This window comes from Salmo trutta, chromosome 28, assembly GCF_901001165.1.
Source record: "Salmo trutta chromosome 28, fSalTru1.1, whole genome shotgun sequence".
NCBI lineage: Eukaryota > Metazoa > Chordata > Actinopteri > Salmoniformes > Salmonidae > Salmo > Salmo trutta.
In genome coordinates, this window is record NC_042984.1 from 25411189 (window position 1) to 25429165 (window position 17977).

The 17977-nt window shown below is 42.8% G+C and overlaps 1 protein-coding gene across 7 annotated transcripts in view; it reads left to right on the forward strand.

Annotated features, from left to right (window-relative positions):
• LOC115165858 (cyclin-dependent kinase 11B) overlaps nt 1-17743 on the forward strand; it is a 30434-nt gene extending 12691 nt beyond the window's left edge. For 5 of the 7 annotated variants that reach the window (XM_029719294.1, XM_029719296.1, XM_029719295.1 and 2 more), the window contains 15 exons: nt 6386-6564; nt 6710-6838; nt 6987-7082; nt 7298-7417; nt 7535-7609; nt 7705-7910; nt 9441-9531; nt 9609-9730; nt 9978-10083; nt 10246-10367; nt 10714-10821; nt 12249-12365; nt 12832-12980; nt 16669-16858; nt 17080-17743. In XM_029719294.1, the coding sequence (XP_029575154.1) occupies nt 6386-6564; nt 6710-6838; nt 6987-7082; nt 7298-7417; nt 7535-7609; nt 7705-7910; nt 9441-9531; nt 9609-9730; nt 9978-10083; nt 10246-10367; nt 10714-10821; nt 12249-12365; nt 12832-12980; nt 16669-16858; nt 17080-17172 (1903 nt within the window). In that variant the 3' untranslated portion in view covers nt 17173-17743. The remainder of the gene's footprint in view (nt 1-6385; nt 6565-6709; nt 6839-6986; nt 7083-7297; nt 7418-7534; nt 7610-7704; nt 7911-9440; nt 9532-9608; nt 9731-9977; nt 10084-10245; nt 10368-10713; nt 10822-12248; nt 12366-12831; nt 12981-16668; nt 16859-17079) is intronic. The other 2 variants (XM_029719297.1, XM_029719300.1) reach the window with 1 other exon arrangement.
• Nucleotides 17744-17977: the final 234 nt, after the last annotated feature.

Genomic DNA, 17977 nt, shown 5'->3' on the forward strand with positions numbered 1-17977 from the left:
CTCATCAGAGCAAAGGACAGATTTCCACCGGTATAATGTCCATTGCTCATGTTTCTTGGCCCATGCAAGTCTCTTCTTATTGGTGTCTTTTATCGGGCTGTGATTGGGAGTCCCATAGGGCTGCGCACAATTGGCCCAGCTTTCATTAGGGTTTGGCCGGGTTAGGCCGTCATTGTAAATAAGAATTTGTTCTTAATTGACTTGCCTAGTTAAATAAATATTAGTGGTTTCTTTGCAGCGATTTGAAAGTGACATGTGTTCTTTCCTGCAAAATCCTCTAGAGGGCAGAATGTAAAAAATGTATACTTGATACCAAAACGATACCATAGCACACACAAAAAAAAAACAGCAGGGAGGACTGATTTCCCTCAGTTTTTTTCAGGTTTTTTGTCAATCACACTTTCTAATATAAAAACAACAAAATAAACATTTTGCTTTTCTCACTCCACAATAGTTCTTAAACCACATCAGGGGAAACATTTTGAGGTCTGGGTAAAATTGGAGAAATGTAGGGTTAGTGTATTTAGCCTTTAAATCAGTTGCGCACCTATCCAGACAGTTGTTTGGCTAGCTGTGTTTCTGTAGCACACTTGTGATGGAGTTTTCTAAAATAAATGGCCACTGCATTGATGCAAATAATCATGATTCTGCTGGGTAGGCATAGGCTACTTTTTAATTACCTTTCCATCTACCCGAAAATGATTAGCATCGCTAATGGTTACACAAAGTGAACAGATTTTCCAGTGTTTTCCAGTGTTTTGTATGAAAAACCAATTTTAAGCCAACATTCACTTTTGTCTTGCTCATAATAACCGCACATGGCTTTACTGCAACAGACAAGCACAACACCTTTCAATTGAAAAGACGGGAAACAAACAAACGCGGTTACAACTCTTTAAAAACTGGTCAGAAATGAAATCATGGCATTAATATATTGGAGCAGTAGAACTTCTAAATCAGCTGCCAACTTCAATTACTTTTCAAGGACCAATGACTAAAGGGACAATCTGGTCTTGAGTATTTTGTATTATTCTGTACATGTTAGTGGTTATGCTTCACGGAGTCGTGGCTGAAAGACGACATTATCAACATACAGCTGGCTGGTTATACGCTGTATCGGCAGGATAGAAAAGCGGATCTGGTAAGACAAGGGGTGGCGGACTATGTATTTTTGTAAGTAACAGCTGGTGCACAATATCTAAGGAAGTTTCGGTTCTGCTCGCCTGAGGTAGAGTATCATGATATGGTGTAGACTACACTATCTACCTAGAGAGTTTTCATCTGTATTTGTTGTAGCTGTCTACATATCACCACAGACAGATGCTGGCACTAAGACTGCACTGAAAGTGCTGTATTCCGACATAAGCAAACAGGAAAACACTCACCCAGAGGCAGCACTCCTAGTAGCCGGGGACTTTAATGCAGGGAAACTTAAATTTGTCTAGTAATTTTCTATCAGCATGTTAAATGTGCAACAGAGGGGGAAAAACTCCGGACCACCTTTACTCCACACACAGAGATGCATCCAAAGCTCTCCCTCGCCCTCCATTTGGCAAATCTGACCATAATTCTATCCTCCTGATTCCTGCTTACAAACAACAATTAAAGCACCAGTGTCTCGATCAAATGGTCAGATGAAGCAGATGCTAAACTGCAGGACTGTTTTGCTAGCACAGACTGGAATATGTTCCGGGATTCCTCCGATGGCATTGAGTGGTACACCACATCAGTCATTGGCTTCATCAATAAGTGCATCGATGATGTCGTCCCAACAGTGACCGTACGTACATACCCCAACCAGAAGCCATGGATTACAGGCAACATCTGCACTGAGCTAAAGGCTAGAGCTGCCACTTTCAAGGAGCGGGATTCTAACCTTGAAGCTTACAAGAAATCCCGCTATGCCCTCCGACGAACCATCAAACAGGCAAAGCGTCAATACAGGACTAAGATCGAATCATACTACACCGGCTCTGACGCTCGTTGGATGTGGCAGGGCTTGCAAACCATTACAGACTACAAAGGGAAGCACAGCCAAGTGACACGAGCCTACCAGACGAGCTAAACTACTTCTATGCTCGCTTCGAGGCAAATAACACTGAAACATGCATGACAGCACCAGCTGTTCCAGAAGACAGTGTGATCACGCCTCCACAGCCGATGTGAGTAAGACCTTCAAACAGGTCAACATTCACAAGGCCTCAGGGCCAGACAGATTACCAGGACGTGTACTTCGAGCATGCGCTGACCAACTGGCAAGTGTCTTCACTGACATTTTCAACCTCTCCCTGTCAGTCTGTAATACCAACATATTTTAAGCAGACTACCATATTCCCTGTGCCCAAGAACACTAAGATAACCTGCCTAAATGACTACATACCCATAGCACTCACGTCTGTAGCCATGAAGTGCTTTGAAAGGCTAGTCATAGCTTACATCAACACCATTATTCCAGAAACCCTAGACACACTCCAATTTGCGTGCCGCCCTAACAGATCCACAGATGATGCAATCTCTATTGCACTCCACACTGCCCTTTCCCACCTGGACGAAAGGAACACCTATGTGAGAATGCTGTTCATTGACTACAGCTCAGCGTTCAACACCATATTGCCCTCAAAGCTCATCACTAAACTAAGGACACTGTGACTTAACACCTCCCTCTGCAACTGGATCCTGGACTTCCTGACGGGCTGCCCCCAGGTGGTAAGGGTAGATAACAACACATCTGCCACGCTGATCCTCAACACGGGGGCCCCTCAGGGGTGCGTGCTCAGTCCCCTCCTGTACTCCCTGTTCACTCATGACTGCACGGCCAGGCACGACACCAACACCAACATTAAGTTTGCCGGTGACACAACAGTTGTAGGCCTGGACAACGATGAGACAGCCTATAGGGAGGAGGTCAGAGACCTGACCTGGTGCCAGGACAACAACCTCTCCCTCAACGTGATCAAAACAAAGATGATTCTGGACTACAGGAAAAAGAGGACCGAGCACGCCCCCATTCTCATCAACGGGGCTGTAGTGGAGCAGGTTGAGAGCTTCAAGTTCCTTGGTGTCCAAATCACCAACAAACTAACATGGTCCAAGCACACTCAGACAGTTGTCAAGAGGGCACGACAAAAAACATATTCCCCCTCAGGAGACTGAAAAGATTTGGCAATGGTCCTCAGATCCTCAAAAGGTTTTACAGCTGCACCATCGAGAGCATCCTGACTGGTTGCATCACTGCCTGGTAGGGCAACTGCTTGGCCTTCGACCGCAAGGCACTACAGAGGGTAGAGAGTACGGCCCAGCACATCACTGGGGCCACGCTTCCAACAGTCCAGGACCTCTATACCAGGTGGTGTCAGAGGAATGCCCTAAAAATTGTCAAACTCCAGCCACCCTAGTCATAGACTGTTCTCTCTGCTACCACACGGCAAGTGGCAGCGGAGCGCCAAGTCTAGGTCCAAGAGGCTTCTAAACAGCTTCTACCTCCAAGCCATAAGACAGACTCCTGAACATCTAATCAAATGGCCACCCAGACTATTTGCTGTGCCGCCCCCCCCCCCCCCCCCCCCTTACACCGCTGCTACTCTGTTTCTATGCATATTCACTTTAATAACTCTTCCTACATGTACATATTACCTCAACTAACCGGTGCCCCCGCACATTGACTCAACATTATTTTACTGCTGCTCTTTAATTACTTGTTACTTAAAAAAAATTATATATATATATATATATATATATGCTTCATTGTTGGTTAGGGGCTCGTAAGTAAGCATTTCACTAAGGTCAACACCTTTTTGTATTTGGCGCATGTGACTAACATTTGATCTGAGACACTCCATTTAGTAGGATATGTTACGTTGGGTGGATGGCTGGCCGTATAATGCGAAACGTCCCGTGATTGGTTGGGCGTATAACGCGAATGGCTAGCTACCAAAGGTTGCGAGTTCGAATCTCATCACTGACAGCTTTCGCATTTTAGCTAATTATCAACTTTTCAATAATTTCTATCTTTTAGCTACTTTGTAACTACTTAGCATGTTAGCTAGCCATTCCCCTAAGACTAACCTTAACCCTTTTAACTAACCATTCCCCTAACTTTTAACCTAGCTCCTAAACTTAACCCTAACCACTACTCTAGCTAATGTTAGCCACCTAGCTAGAATTTGTAGCATATCATGCGAAATGGGTGATGGACATCCAGAAATTAATACATACCATACAAATCGTAACATATCATACTAAATTGAGTCTCAGATTCACTTATGAAATAATATGAAATGCTATGAGACCAGGTTGAGAGGAAATGTCTGATTTTCAAATGTCTGACTGGCCCGTAGGGTTTCCAAAACCTCCCCAGTATGTCAAGCCCTGACACACACCGACAAGGTCATTCCTGTGCCATTGTTGCCTCTTCAGAAAGTTGGTTTATTTTTGGTGAATTGCACATTACTGTTTGAATAAATCATGATGATAAAAATAAATAACGTGACCAGGTTAAAAAGAAAATCACTTGCGACCAATTTAAAATGTCGCACTGTCAAATCAAACAAACGGTCGCAAATGCGATTGTTTTGGTTGCATTATCAAACCCCGATCGTTAGATTTTTTGGTTGTCACACAAACTGTGAGTGGAAAACGCAGTGAAAACACATTAAACTCATGTTGTTTTTTTGTACATGGAAACTTAAGTGCAGGATTGTTTGCGCTACGTCATCACACACAGCCCTTTGTCCACAACAAAGTCCGTCTGATGGAAACTATTTTATATTATTTGCTTGAAAATCTGTCGCAAATTAGGTGGAAACCTAGCTTATGATGTCATATCTTAGTCTGCCTTTAACGTCAACAGCCAGTGGAATCCCGTGGCGCGAAATACAAATACCTAAAAAATGCTATAACTTCAATTTCTCAAACATATGACTATTTTACACCATTTTAAAGATAAGACTCTCATTAATCTAACCACATTGTCCGATTTCAAAAAGGCTTTACAGCGAAAGTAAAACATTAGATTGTCATGAGAGTACCCTGCCAAAAATAATCACACAGCCATTTTCAAAGCAAGCATATATGTCACAAAAACCAAAACCACAGCTAAATGCAGCACTAACCTTTAATGATCTTCATCAGATGACACTCCAAGGACATTATGTTATACAATACATGCATGTTTTGTTCAATCAAGTTCATATTTATATCAACAACAAAAAAACAGCTTTTTACATTAGCATGTGATGTTCAGAACTAGCATACCCACCGAAAACTCCCGGTGAATTTACTAAATTACTCATGATAAACGTTCACAAAATACATAATTATTTTAAGAATTATAGATACAGAACTCCTTTATGCAATCTCGGTGTCAGATTTTAAAATAGCTTTTCGGCAAAAGCACATTTTGCAATATTCTGAGTACATAGCTCGGCCATCACGGCTAGCTATTTTGACACCCACCAAGTTTGGGGCTCACTAAAATCAGAATTACTATTAGAAAAATTGGATTACCTTTGCTGTTCTTCGTCAGAATGCACTCCCAGGACTTCTACTTCAACAACAAATGTTGTTTTGGTTCCAAATAATCCATAGTTATATTCAAATAGCTCCGTTTTGTTCGTGCGTTCAGGTCACTATCCGAAGGGTGACGCGCGAGTGCATTTCATGAAAAAAAATTCAAAATATTCCATTACCGTACTTAGAAGCATGTCAAACGCTGTTTAAAATCAATTTTATGCTATTTTTCTCGTAAAATAGCGATAATATTCCAACCGGGCAACGTTGTATTCATTCAAAGGCTGAAAAAAAAATGGAGTAGTCTCGTGAACGCGCATCTCAGTCTCACTGTCCCCAGGCTGACCACTCACAAACTCTGCTGCTGTTCTTTGCCCAGAGACAGCAGACACCCCATTCCACTTTCTGGCGGCTTTAGAGAGCCAATGGAAGCCTTAGAAAATGTCACGTTACAGCACAGATGCTGTATTTTCAATAGGGATCCAACAGAAGGACAACAAATTGTCAGACAGGGCACTTCCTGTATGGAATCTTCTCAGGTTTTGGCCTGCCATATGAGTTCTGTTATACTCGGACACCATTCAAACAGTTTTAGAAACTTTAGGGTGTTTTCTATCCAAATCTACTAATTATATGCATATTCTCGTTTCTGGGCAAGAGTAGTAACCAGTTTAAATCGGGTACGTTTTTTATCCGGCCGTGCAAATACTGCCCCCTAGCCCCAACAGGTTTTAAACGTGCATATCCTCAAACTGTCACATGCTGGTCAGACATCTTTTTTACCGTGCAGTTACCTTTCACACTGTATACTGTACTCTTCCCATTCCATGCAGCAGACATTAACAGTGTGGGGTGGGTGGCTTTTGGGTTTCTGGAGAGCTCCTGACAGGATTCCCCCGTCTTCCCCGGACTACAGGGACAGGTTGGAGCAGGTGGAGCGCCAGCGCGAGAGGGACCGCAAGCTCCGTGAGCAGCAGCAGAAGGAGCAGCGCGAGCAGAAGGAGAGAGAGAGGAGGGCAGAGGAGCGCCGCAAAGAGCGTGAGGGGCACCGAGAAGGTCAGGCTTCACACACGCGCATTTGCGCACACATGTAGGGTTAGAGTTTACAGCCTTAGCGTCTACGTGAATGTAAGTATTTTGATATATGTAAGGATGCGCTGTTGGTGACGGGAAGCGAAATGTCTTGTCCGTTCTCTGACAGTCCCGTCCCACCACCGTGCGCTGCCCGATGAGTACGGGGACAAGCCCAAACAGAGCCACCGCAGCCGCAGCCCCAACCAGGCTCCCCAGGACCGACTGGAGCACAGCAGCGAGCCACGTAGAACTAGTGGTGAGACTATCCAATCAAGATGGTTTTATATAATTTTGCTTTGGTAGAATTGGTGTCAAGACTTAGTAATTGATTTCATTCAATTTACTTAACTATAATTTTTCTGTGTGATTAGGGACGCTCATTTTGTTTGTTTGTGGTCCAACAGTGAAAGATGAGAAGCCAGAGGACAAGGACCTTCTCTCTGACCTTCAGGACATCAGTGACAGTGAGAGGAAGACCAGCACAGGAGAGTCCTCCTTAGGTAGGTAGACACACACACTCACTCAAGGTTGCAACATACCCCACACCAGATGGCATCACTAAAAAGTTATGAAAACATTACACTTCTACTGATGTTTAATCCTCAACAGAGTTCTAACTGTTATAGATCCTGTATTTACAGTCCAGACATCTTCTTGTGTTATACGTCTTTGTGGGTTGTTTGGAGGTGACATTGAGTGGACTTCTCTTCCCTAGGCTCCGGCTCAGGGTCGGGCTCTGACGATGAGGAGGGTAATGGCGTTGAAGATGGATCTAGCAGCCTGAGCGAGGGAGAGAATGAGGAATCAGGCACAGGAGAATCTGACCAGACTGCAGGTCTGCTGAATTACTCTACTTCTGTTGCTTGTGTGTGTGCGCTTGTTTTATCACTTAGTACCATTACGTTTTTGTCACAGTGACACGGATCTGACCCACCCATTGTCTGTGTTTCAGGTGTGGTGAGTGAAGACGAGCAGTCTGAGGAAGAGTTTGAGGAAGAGAGAGAGAACGGCAACCATATTCCCCCAGGTAGGCATTTCACACCCCATTTGTCTGGTGGCAGGTGCTGCTAGATGCGATTGTCTTGTTTCTGTAAGTTATAACTGCCTCATTAAACCTCACAGTGCCAGAGTCGCGATTTGACCACGATACTGAGGAAAGTGGAGAGGAAGAGGAAGAGGAGGCAGGGGATGGAGACGTGACCCCCCAGTCTGTGTCTCACTCCCACTCAGCCACCCCTGAGCCTGAGGAGAACTACATCCCCGACTCTCCCCCCATCTCCCCTGTGGAGCTAAAGAAGGAGCTGCCCAAGTACCTTCCAGCTCTACAGGTCTGTCCATCTGTCTGGCAGCACACCACACCTGGGTCAAATACCTTTTTATTTTATATCAAATGCGCTTGAGGTGCGCTTGACCTAGAGAGTTCATACGGCCATTATTCAAATCCTGGAAAGGTCATGGAATGTTTAAATGGTGTTTTCCAGGCCTGGAAAAGTTTTGGAAAAGGATCAAATCCGAAAAGTTATGGAAATTAATATAATAATTTTTCATAATATAAATATTTTAGCAATCAAATAAAAATCAACACATCAGCCAGGTTCAGAATGACACTTGAGCGAGTCTGTGTTTGCACGCATCAACTGCATGTGTGCGTGAGGAGTCGGCCGTTGCTCAATGAGAGAGAGACAGTCGGACATTGAGGCAGAAGGTAGGCCTAGTCTATAAAATATAATAGAGAACAGACTAATAACTAGTTTAACTAGCCAATTCAAAACATATCTTGTACCCTCTAGTTATCTGTTTAGCTATTATTAGCATGCATTCATGTTTTCCTCATGTGATGTCCCAACATTCATGAATAAGGCCATACAATCGCGAGTAAGGCCATACAAAGTTGATTTACTTTTTTAAATTATTCATTTAAACTATTTTCATGATACGAATGACTCACTTCGCCATTTTATTAGTTCAGATTCAGTTAGATGTAGCCTTTCTTTTGGATTATTTGGCTTCAACTTGATTTGTAGATACTTCCAGTTTATTTGGCCATCCAATGTATGAGACATTGCAACTCAATAGCCTGAAATGTAAACACTTCTATGATAAATTTGACTAGAAAACTAGAAAAGGTACATTTCCTGAAGAAAATTTGTGGGCTTGCTTCAGCTGAATAAAAATATTTGTAGCCTAACCAAAGCCATTTGTTGTTTGATATATTAAATTAGCGAATTATTTCAAAAGGTATAAAACGTATTCGGTTTTAATGTTCCAATGTTATACGTCAAGGGTGGTCAGCCATCATCCACGATAGCTCATAGTTGTGCAGGCTTTTACTCCAGTAGCCTTCTAACAAACCACATTTTAAATGATCTGCTCAACCGGACCTTGAAAAACTGTCTCTGATGTGTTTGAGCAGGGCTTTATCAAAAGCCCGCACAGCTAGTAGCTCTCCAGACTGAGAGTTGACTACATGTTTTGACTACAGTTGCCTTACAGGTAGTGTACTCTGTGGGGGCTTAAGTGCCTTGCATAACGACAGGATATGGTACATGAGATCGAAGAGCAGCCTCCATGTGTCTACCACGTTACGCTTACATAGATGGCGGCAATTGATGGTCATGGAAATGTGGTTAAAAGTCATGGATAACTCAAGAAATTCCGTCTGTCAAAATATGTATGAACCTGGACATAGCTTGCCTGGTACAATGGAATATTTCAAGAAATGCTCTCACCTGGCAATGAAATCAAGTACACCTCAAGTATTTGACAGAAAAGTAATACGCATTTGACTCAGGCCTGTACACACACACGCAAATCATATGGACACGTATTGATTGGCATTGGTTTCATGTCATTGTCAGGGCTGTCGCAGTGTCGAGGAGTTCCAGTGTCTGAATCGTATCGAGGAAGGGACCTACGGCGTGGTGTATAGGGCCAAGGACAAAAAGACCGGTATGTGGGCTACCTTGCAATTTATTTCCGATCCATCCCTGGACAGACACACACTAAAACAGGCCTTTCTCTTCTAGATGAGATTGTGGCCTTAAAGCGTCTGAAGATGGAGAAGGAGAAAGAAGGTTTCCCCATCACGTCTCTCAGAGAGATCAACACCATTCTGAAGGCCCAGCACCCCAACATCGTCACTGTCAGGGTGAGGTGCATAGAAATACACTGAAAATATCATAAATTGTTATTTCTATGGTGAGCAGCACACAACTGACTCAAAGGAACTCCCCCCTCAATAATATATTATTTTGAAATACATTTTGTGTAGCGCCTTTCATACAATGCATAGTATCCCAAAGTGTTTCACAAATTGACATAATACAATGGCTGTTAAAAAAAAAAAAAAAAAGGTAGACTAGTGCCATCTAAACCCCTCCTTTCTCCCATGTTAGGAAATCGTCGTTGGAAGCAACATGGACAAGATCTACATTGTGATGAATTACGTGGAGCACGACCTGAAAAGCTTGATGGAGACCATGAAGCAGCCTTTTCTCCCAGGTAATGTTGTGGGGTTCAGTTTGAGTTGCAAAAAATACAGTACACTTATGTCCTCCAGCCATTTTCCCATGTATTTTGGCTAGGTTAGCGTAAGAGAATTGTTTTAATGTAAGCTTATGAGCTCACATCTCTTTTCAACTTCCTCTATCTTGTCGGCCTCAGGCGAAGTGAAGACCCTGATGATCCAGCTGCTGCGAGGCGTCCGCCATCTCCACGACAACTGGATCCTCCACCGCGACCTGAAGACCTCTAACCTGCTGCTCAGCCACAAGGGGATCCTGAAGGTGTAATAATGCCCTGTTGTATTATATGTATGTATATATGTATGTCTCTGTGTGTATGTATGTATGTGTTTATATATGTATGTGTGTGTGTGTGTATGTGTGTATATATATATATATATCTATATATCTATATATATATCTATATATATATATCCCATTTTAATAATATTAAAACTGCTGTGGGTTGGGAACTTCAGATAAGGATTAGATCATCCATGGCTCAGATGAAGAAATACAACGCTCTAGGCTTATTAATGACAAAGGATATTGACTTGAATGTGCATGAGTGTGTATGCTTGCATCTTGGGCATTTTTGTAATATTTGTTCTTTGTTGTGCTGTTCTAGGTGGGGGACTTTGGTCTGGCCCGTGAGTATGGTTCTCCCCTGAAGCCCTACACCCCTGTGGTGGTGACCCTGTGGTACCGTTCTCCAGAACTGCTGCTGGGAGCCAAAGTGAGTCAGGACCTAAGCACAGATCTAGAATCGGTTTAACCTCCCCAAATCCTAACAATTACCATTAGTGGGATGTCATGCAAAACTGACTGTGGATCAATGTTCAACATACCTTGTCTCAATTGAAGCTTATCCTCAATACTGACAAAACTAAACTACTGGTGTTTTCTAAAGCAAAAAATAGACCTCTGAACCTTTCACCTATTACTACCTGTCAGGGCAAGGAGATTGAGGTTGTAACCTCATATAAATATCTTGGAATTTTGATTGATGATGGCCTCTTTTAAAATGCATATTCAACAACTTACAAAAAAATTGAAGCTGAAATTAGGATTTTATTTTAGGAATAAGGCTTGTTTTTCTTTTGAAGCCAGAAGGAGGCTAGTATCAGCTACATTTATGCCTTTACTAGACTATGGGGATATTTTATATATGAATGCTTCCGCTCAGTGTTTGAGATCAATTGACACCCTTTACCATGGCACTTTGAGATTTATTTTAAATTGCAAAACCCTTACGCACCACTGCACTTTGTATACCAGGGTTGGCTGGCCTTCTCTAGTCACTCGTAGGCTCAGTCACTGGTATACTTTTATTTACAAAGCCATATTGGGTTTACTACCTTTTTATTTGGGCATTTTTATTGTTCAGAAATGTGGTTGGTACTCTCTTCGTTCGCGGGACTTTATCCTGCTAACTGTTCCAAATGTCCGAACTGAATTTGGTAAAAGGGCTTTTATGTACTCTGCGCCATCGTCTTGGAATGCCTTACAAAATACTTTTAAACTGGAAGAACTTGTCCCGATTGGTCTTTTTTAATCACTGATGAATGATCTTGAGACTGATTCCCTGACATGTCAATGTTTTTAATTAGCTGTTTTGGATTTTGTTATATTCTTTGTTAATTCTATGGTTTTTACTAGATTAATTGTAGTTTTTCATGTTGTTTGTCTGTAATTTTTGTAATGACTTGGCGCTGCCTATCTTGGCCAGGACGCTCTTGAAAAATAGATTTTAAATCTCAATGAGCCCTTCCTGGTTAAATAAAGGTTAAATAAATAAATTAAATAAAAAATGTCTTGTGGGCGACATAGTAGATAGCCACTGCATTCAAACTCTGCCTTGAGTCAAAACATCTCAAGAAACTTCAGTCATCAAAGACCCTCTCCAGTCAAAACAGAGCCATTCTAAACCGCTACCTGTGTGAACATTACCGCATCTAGACGACACAACACATACTTTGTATGCCTTCCAATAGTGTCAAAGTCTGTAGTTCTAAACATAGCCCAAGACTACATACACACAGCACCATGACCAAGTCAAAGCTTGTCCTTGCCCAGACTAAACACTCCAACCCAGACTCATGCGGTGCTGTCTGTGACTAAGAATACTGTGGTTTTAGCGAGTGTGTGTTTCTCTCTCCACAGGAGTACTCCACAGCTGTGGATATGTGGTCTGTAGGCTGCATATTTGGAGAGCTCCTTACCCAGAAACCTCTCTTCCCTGGAAAATCCGAAATCGACCAAATTAACAAGATATTTAAGGTTAGCAAATTTGTATCAAAAAGTACATTTTAATTCATACTGTCTGGAAAGTAAAAGCACTTTATATACTCCACTCTGACATCTGCGTGCATTCTTGACAGCTACCACATGTTTTTGTGGGTTTTCCAGTTTTATGATCTCCCCACAAGGTGGCAGAGTTAGGAATAGGATGTAGTCAGATTAAATTGATTTGATTTGACTACACAATGTATTTTGCAGAGAGGGACTGCAGTTCAGTGACCCAGTCTCTTTTAGACAGACATGGTGACGTAACAGACTTGTCTGTGGTGGTTGTGTGACTGGGCTAAACTGTAAAACTCAGATTAAAAGCTGTGTTCTTGACTGTGCTCCAGTACCCCCCCCCCTTCCCCAGCAGTTCCTAACATACCAGACATAGTGGGGACCTCCAGCCCACACATAAAACATTAACTCCATGTGTCTGTGTGTTGACGCATGTTCTTGTCAGGACCTTGGGTCGCCCAGCGAGAAGATTTGGCCAGGCTACAACGAGCTCCCTGCTGTGAAGAAGATGACTTTTACCGAGTACCCCTACAACAACTTGCGCAAGCGCTTCGGAGCCCTGCTTTCAGACCAGGGCTTCGACCTCATGAACAAGTATGTCTAATCTACCCATATCTGTTACATTTCTCAGACAAACAAGCTTTGGTTCTTAGAAAATCTCAGTTGAGAAGATTTTAACACAAACCACTGGACTCAATGAACAATAATCTAAAAATGTCCTCTATAAATACTAGCAAAACTGAAATGTTTGCCAAGTGTTGCTATACATAAGTTTGTCATCTTTTGGGTGAAATTTGACATCAGTGCAGTGGAATGTCATCAGTATAATGACCCAGGAAGTGCAATGACCCCTGGCCAGTGGCTGCTAGCCGTCTCATGTTTGGACTGGAGGATGGCGGTCCTTCAGCCACAAGACTAGGCTTAAGATTGCGTTGTCAACCTTGTTGCTTTAACTTACCCTGTGTGATTAGATGAGATGAAGACTAAACTCAGCAAAAGAATAAACATCCTCTCACTGTCAACTGCGTTTATATTCAGCGAACTTAACATGTATAAATATTTGTATGAACATAAGATTCAACTGACAAACTGAACAAGTTCACAGACGTGTGACTGGATCTTTAATTTAAAGACCCTTGCTCCCTTCGGTCTCAACGTAGACTTTTATCTGAAGCCATTCTTGTGATTATTGTGACTTTGCCATTGTAATTGTTTGTAAGCTTGTGTAGTCTAAAATGTATCTATGATCGTATGCTATCCATTTGTTCTTTTGTATGTTCTTTGTATGCCATTTTTATATTTCAGCGTTAACCAATGATATTAGGCCACATTTGGCCATGATTACAGACACCTGTGTGTCTTTTGACACTATATAAACGAGTCATCCCGCAGTGTTTGTGATGAAACCCTGATGAAGACAGCTTCGCTGTCGAAACGTTGGATATTACATTTTTGCATCTGAGCTCCTAGAGTGTGCGGCTCTCCCTTATTTTCAAGTTTTCTACTCCGCTAGCCAGCACCTCACCTTAATAGGTGTGCGTTTCTTTTTCTTCTACACGAACGTGTGACTAACATAAATGGAATAATGTGTCCCTGAACAAAGGGTTGGTCAAAAGTAACAGTCAATGCAGCTGGTGGCCACACCAGATACTAAGTACTGCAGTGCATCTCCTCCTCATGGACGTCACCAGATTTGCCAGTTCTTGCTGTCAGATGTTACCCCACTCTTCCACCAAGGCACCTGCAAGTTCCCGGACATTTCTGGGGGGAATGGCCCTAGCCCTCACCCTCTGATCCAACAGGTCCCAGACGTGCTCATTGGGATTGAGATCCGGGCTCTTCACTGGCCATGGCAGAACACTGACATTCCTGTCTTGCAGGAAATCACGCACAGAATGAGCAGTATGACATTGTCATGCTGGAGGGTCATGTCAGGATGAGCCTGCAGGAAGGGGGTTACCACATGATGGAGGAGGATGTCCTCCCTATAACGCACAGCGTTGAGATTGCCTGCAATGACAACAAGCTCAGTCCGATGATGCTGTGACACACCGCCCCAGACCATGGCGGACCCTCCACCTCCAAATCAATCCCGCTCCAGGGTACAGGCCTCGGTGTGGTGCTCATTTCTTCGACGATAAATGCGAATCCAACCATCACCTCCGGTGAGATAAAACCGCGACTCGTCAGTGAAGAGCACTTTTTGCCTGTCCTGTCTGGTCCAGCGACAGTGGGTTTGTGCCCATAGGCGATGTTGTTGCCGGCGATGTCTGGTGAGGACCTGCCTTACAACAGGCCTACAAGCCCTCCGTCCAGCCTCTTTCAGCCTATTGAGGACAGTCTGAGCACTGATGGAGGGATTGTGCGTTCCTGGTGTAACTCGGGCAGTTGTTGTTGCCATCCTGTACATGTCCCGCAGTTGTGATGTTCGGATGTACCAATCCTGTGCAGGTGTTGTTACACGTGGTCTGCCACTGTGAGGACGATCAGCTGTTTGTCCTGTCTCCCTGTAGCGCTGTCTTAGGCGTCTCACAGTACGGACATTGCAATTTATTGCCCTGCCACATCTGCAGTCCTCATGCCTCCTGGCAGCATCCCTAAGGCACGTCCACGCAGATGAGCAGGGACCCTGGGCATCTTTCTTTTGGTGTTTTTCAGAGTCAGTAGAAAGGCCTCTTTAGTGTCCTAAGTTTTCATAACTGTGTCCTTAATTGCCTACCGTCTGTAAGCTGTTAGTGTCTTAACGACCGTTCCACAGGTGCATGTTCATTAATTGTTTATGGTTCATTGAAAAAGCATGGGAAAGTGTTTAAACCCTTTACTATGAAGATCTGTGAAGTTATTTGGATTATCACGAATTATCTTTGAAAGACAAGGTCCTGAAAAAGGGGCGTTTCTTTTTTTGCTGAGTTTATTTAGAGGGACCATATGTGCTCTGTGAAGCTCTAATACAGACAAGATGGTAATTTTTCATGAAGAAAGGTTGATGGGACTTTAACTGTTTACAAGTATTTTTGTGGTAGTGGAATAAGTTTAAAACGTTTTACATAAGCCAATAAGTTAAATGTAGTAAAATAATTGGTCTGATTATTTTCATAGACGACACTATGAACCTTATTACTTTGGATTGTGGGGCAGTTGGATCACATATTTCATCACAAATAACTGCACTCAGACTAGCCTACTACACTTTTATACACTCCTACATTAATACCACAGTATATGCTAACTGTAATAATAGAGTACAGAAGACAAGGAGGCGTTGATGAACTTTAAAACACATTTAAAAACGTTATTTTACCCCAAGCATTTATCCCTTACTTCAACCATACATTGATTAAGAAATTAAAGAAAAAAGCTGTTTAAAGAAAGTTATGACAAGATAGATAAATAAATGGACAGGTGAATAAAGTAAGGATACAGGGATGGAATACCATATGTATGAAGGGATAAAACAAGGTTAAGTTGGACTGATTGGTATGATAAAGGAATGAATGTATGGTTGAAGGTGTAGATGGTATGTGCGTGTGGGGATGATTAGTAGTTATTGCTGTTCTGATTTCAGATTTGAATATCGGAGAAGTAGACCAATGTGCCATACCTTTTGAAGTTTTTGTTTGCGACGAATTGTTCAGAAAGTGGTCAAGGTAGCTGATTAGTGTCAGAAGTCATAATGTTTACTCATTGTCTCATGCTAACTCCCCCATTGTTATAATTTGAAAGTTCTGAAAAGTTCCATGGCAGTAAATCCAACAGTGGGAAGTTAGCTAAATTAGTTGACATGGTTACTAAAACAGCTGTACCTCTTGATTGGTAGTAGATATTTCTGTTCTTAATTCCTGATTTGAATAACAAAGAAGTAGACCGATGTCATACCGTCCAACTTTTTGTCTAACTTGTTTCGAAAGTGGTCAATGTCAGTTTATAAAAAGTTACAGAAAATGTTGATACAGTCACTTAAACCAGATAATTCTGGTTTTGTGTCAAGTTGAATTGTTGCATTTACAGTGAATGGAAGTTGGAAGTGAAGTCACAATGGGGAGCATTAGAATGTTAGTCTATGAAGATGGACAAAAAGATACACAAATTAATTCATATCAAAAAGCAGACCAGTCTGCACATTTTAAGTTTCAATGCCGTTTCTAGCTTAAACTGTAACAAGAGTATGACGAAGATTTAAAGTCGGGACTTTTGTTTCGCAAGTACCCACTAATTACAGAAGTGCTGCCATTTTGAGTGACCTCTGCCGCCCCTGGCCTTGACCTTTTTCCCTTTCCACTAGGTTCCTCACCTACTGCCCCAGCAAGAGGATCCTGTCGGACGAGGCGCTGAAGCACGACTATTTCCGGGAGACACCGCAGCCCATCGATCCCTCCATGTTCCCCACCTGGCCGGCCAAGAGCGAGCAACAGAGGGTGAAGAGGGGCACCAGCCCACGCCCCCCCGAGGGAGGCCTGGGCTACAGTCAGCTGGTGAGGCTGGGTTTAACTCTACATCCCTCTGTCGTCTAGGTTTTGACATCTGAGCTTGGTTTCTGTGTTTGACAGATTGTAGACCTACAGCACTTTGCTGTGTGTTGTCGAAACACATCCTCCCACTGCTTAATACTTATGTTTCCAGAATACATTAGTTCCCTGGCATAAAGGCAATGTTCCTCATCAGCTAGTGTGTGTGTGGCTTGTCCTCTCTCCAGGGTGACGATGACCTGAAAGACTCAGGCTTCCATCTGACTACCAGCAACCAAGGGGCTTCTGCCGTGGGCCCAGGGTTCAGCCTCAAGTTCTGAGCTGCGCCTTGAGGGCAGGACACCCTGCGTATGGGAAGAGACATACTAGCCTGGACAGCTGACCGGACAAGAATCATGGGACATTTCGTTTTTTATGTGGCTGGACTCATTGGGGGAATGGCTTCCGTTGTCAGGGGTCAGCTTACTGCCCTCACCGTAACCCTGTGAGGGTGGAGACTGGTCGTCACTTGACATGAACGACGGACAAACACAGTCCTTTTTTTCCCAACTATATGGCTGAATCCCAACCATTCAACTTTTTAAAGTATTTTCACGATTCTGACAAGGTTTAACTTTTATGGATATGAGGCAACTGTGCGTCAAAACCTAACTACAATTTTGTCTGTACCTTAGCTCATGTTGGCTTTTTGTTTTCTGTCTTTTTTACACTGCTGAATAGGACCAGATTTGAAGTCGTTGGTATTTCTTGAGTACTAGAGATACTGTATAATAATGTAGCAGTGTTAGAGCCATGTCGATCCATCATATTATAAGGACTTTACTGTATAAACGATGGCTTACATACTGACCCGGGACATGTTTTTGCTAGAAATAAAATGTGAAGCTTTTATTTGTCCACCTTTTTGCTGGTATTTATGAATGCTGTCTAAGCTAAGCAAACAGCACCACACACTGCCTGCCAAAAGGAAAAAATAAAAAGGCAAGTCGAGTCCCCCAAAATTCCCAGCGTTGAATCCAGCTCAATAGTAGCCGTCCCAGGAGTGATGTCCTTTGCACTGCACACTTTGTCTCAGGACTTTGTTCTTTCAGGGAAAAGAGACCCAGATTTCTGTCTTTGTTGTTA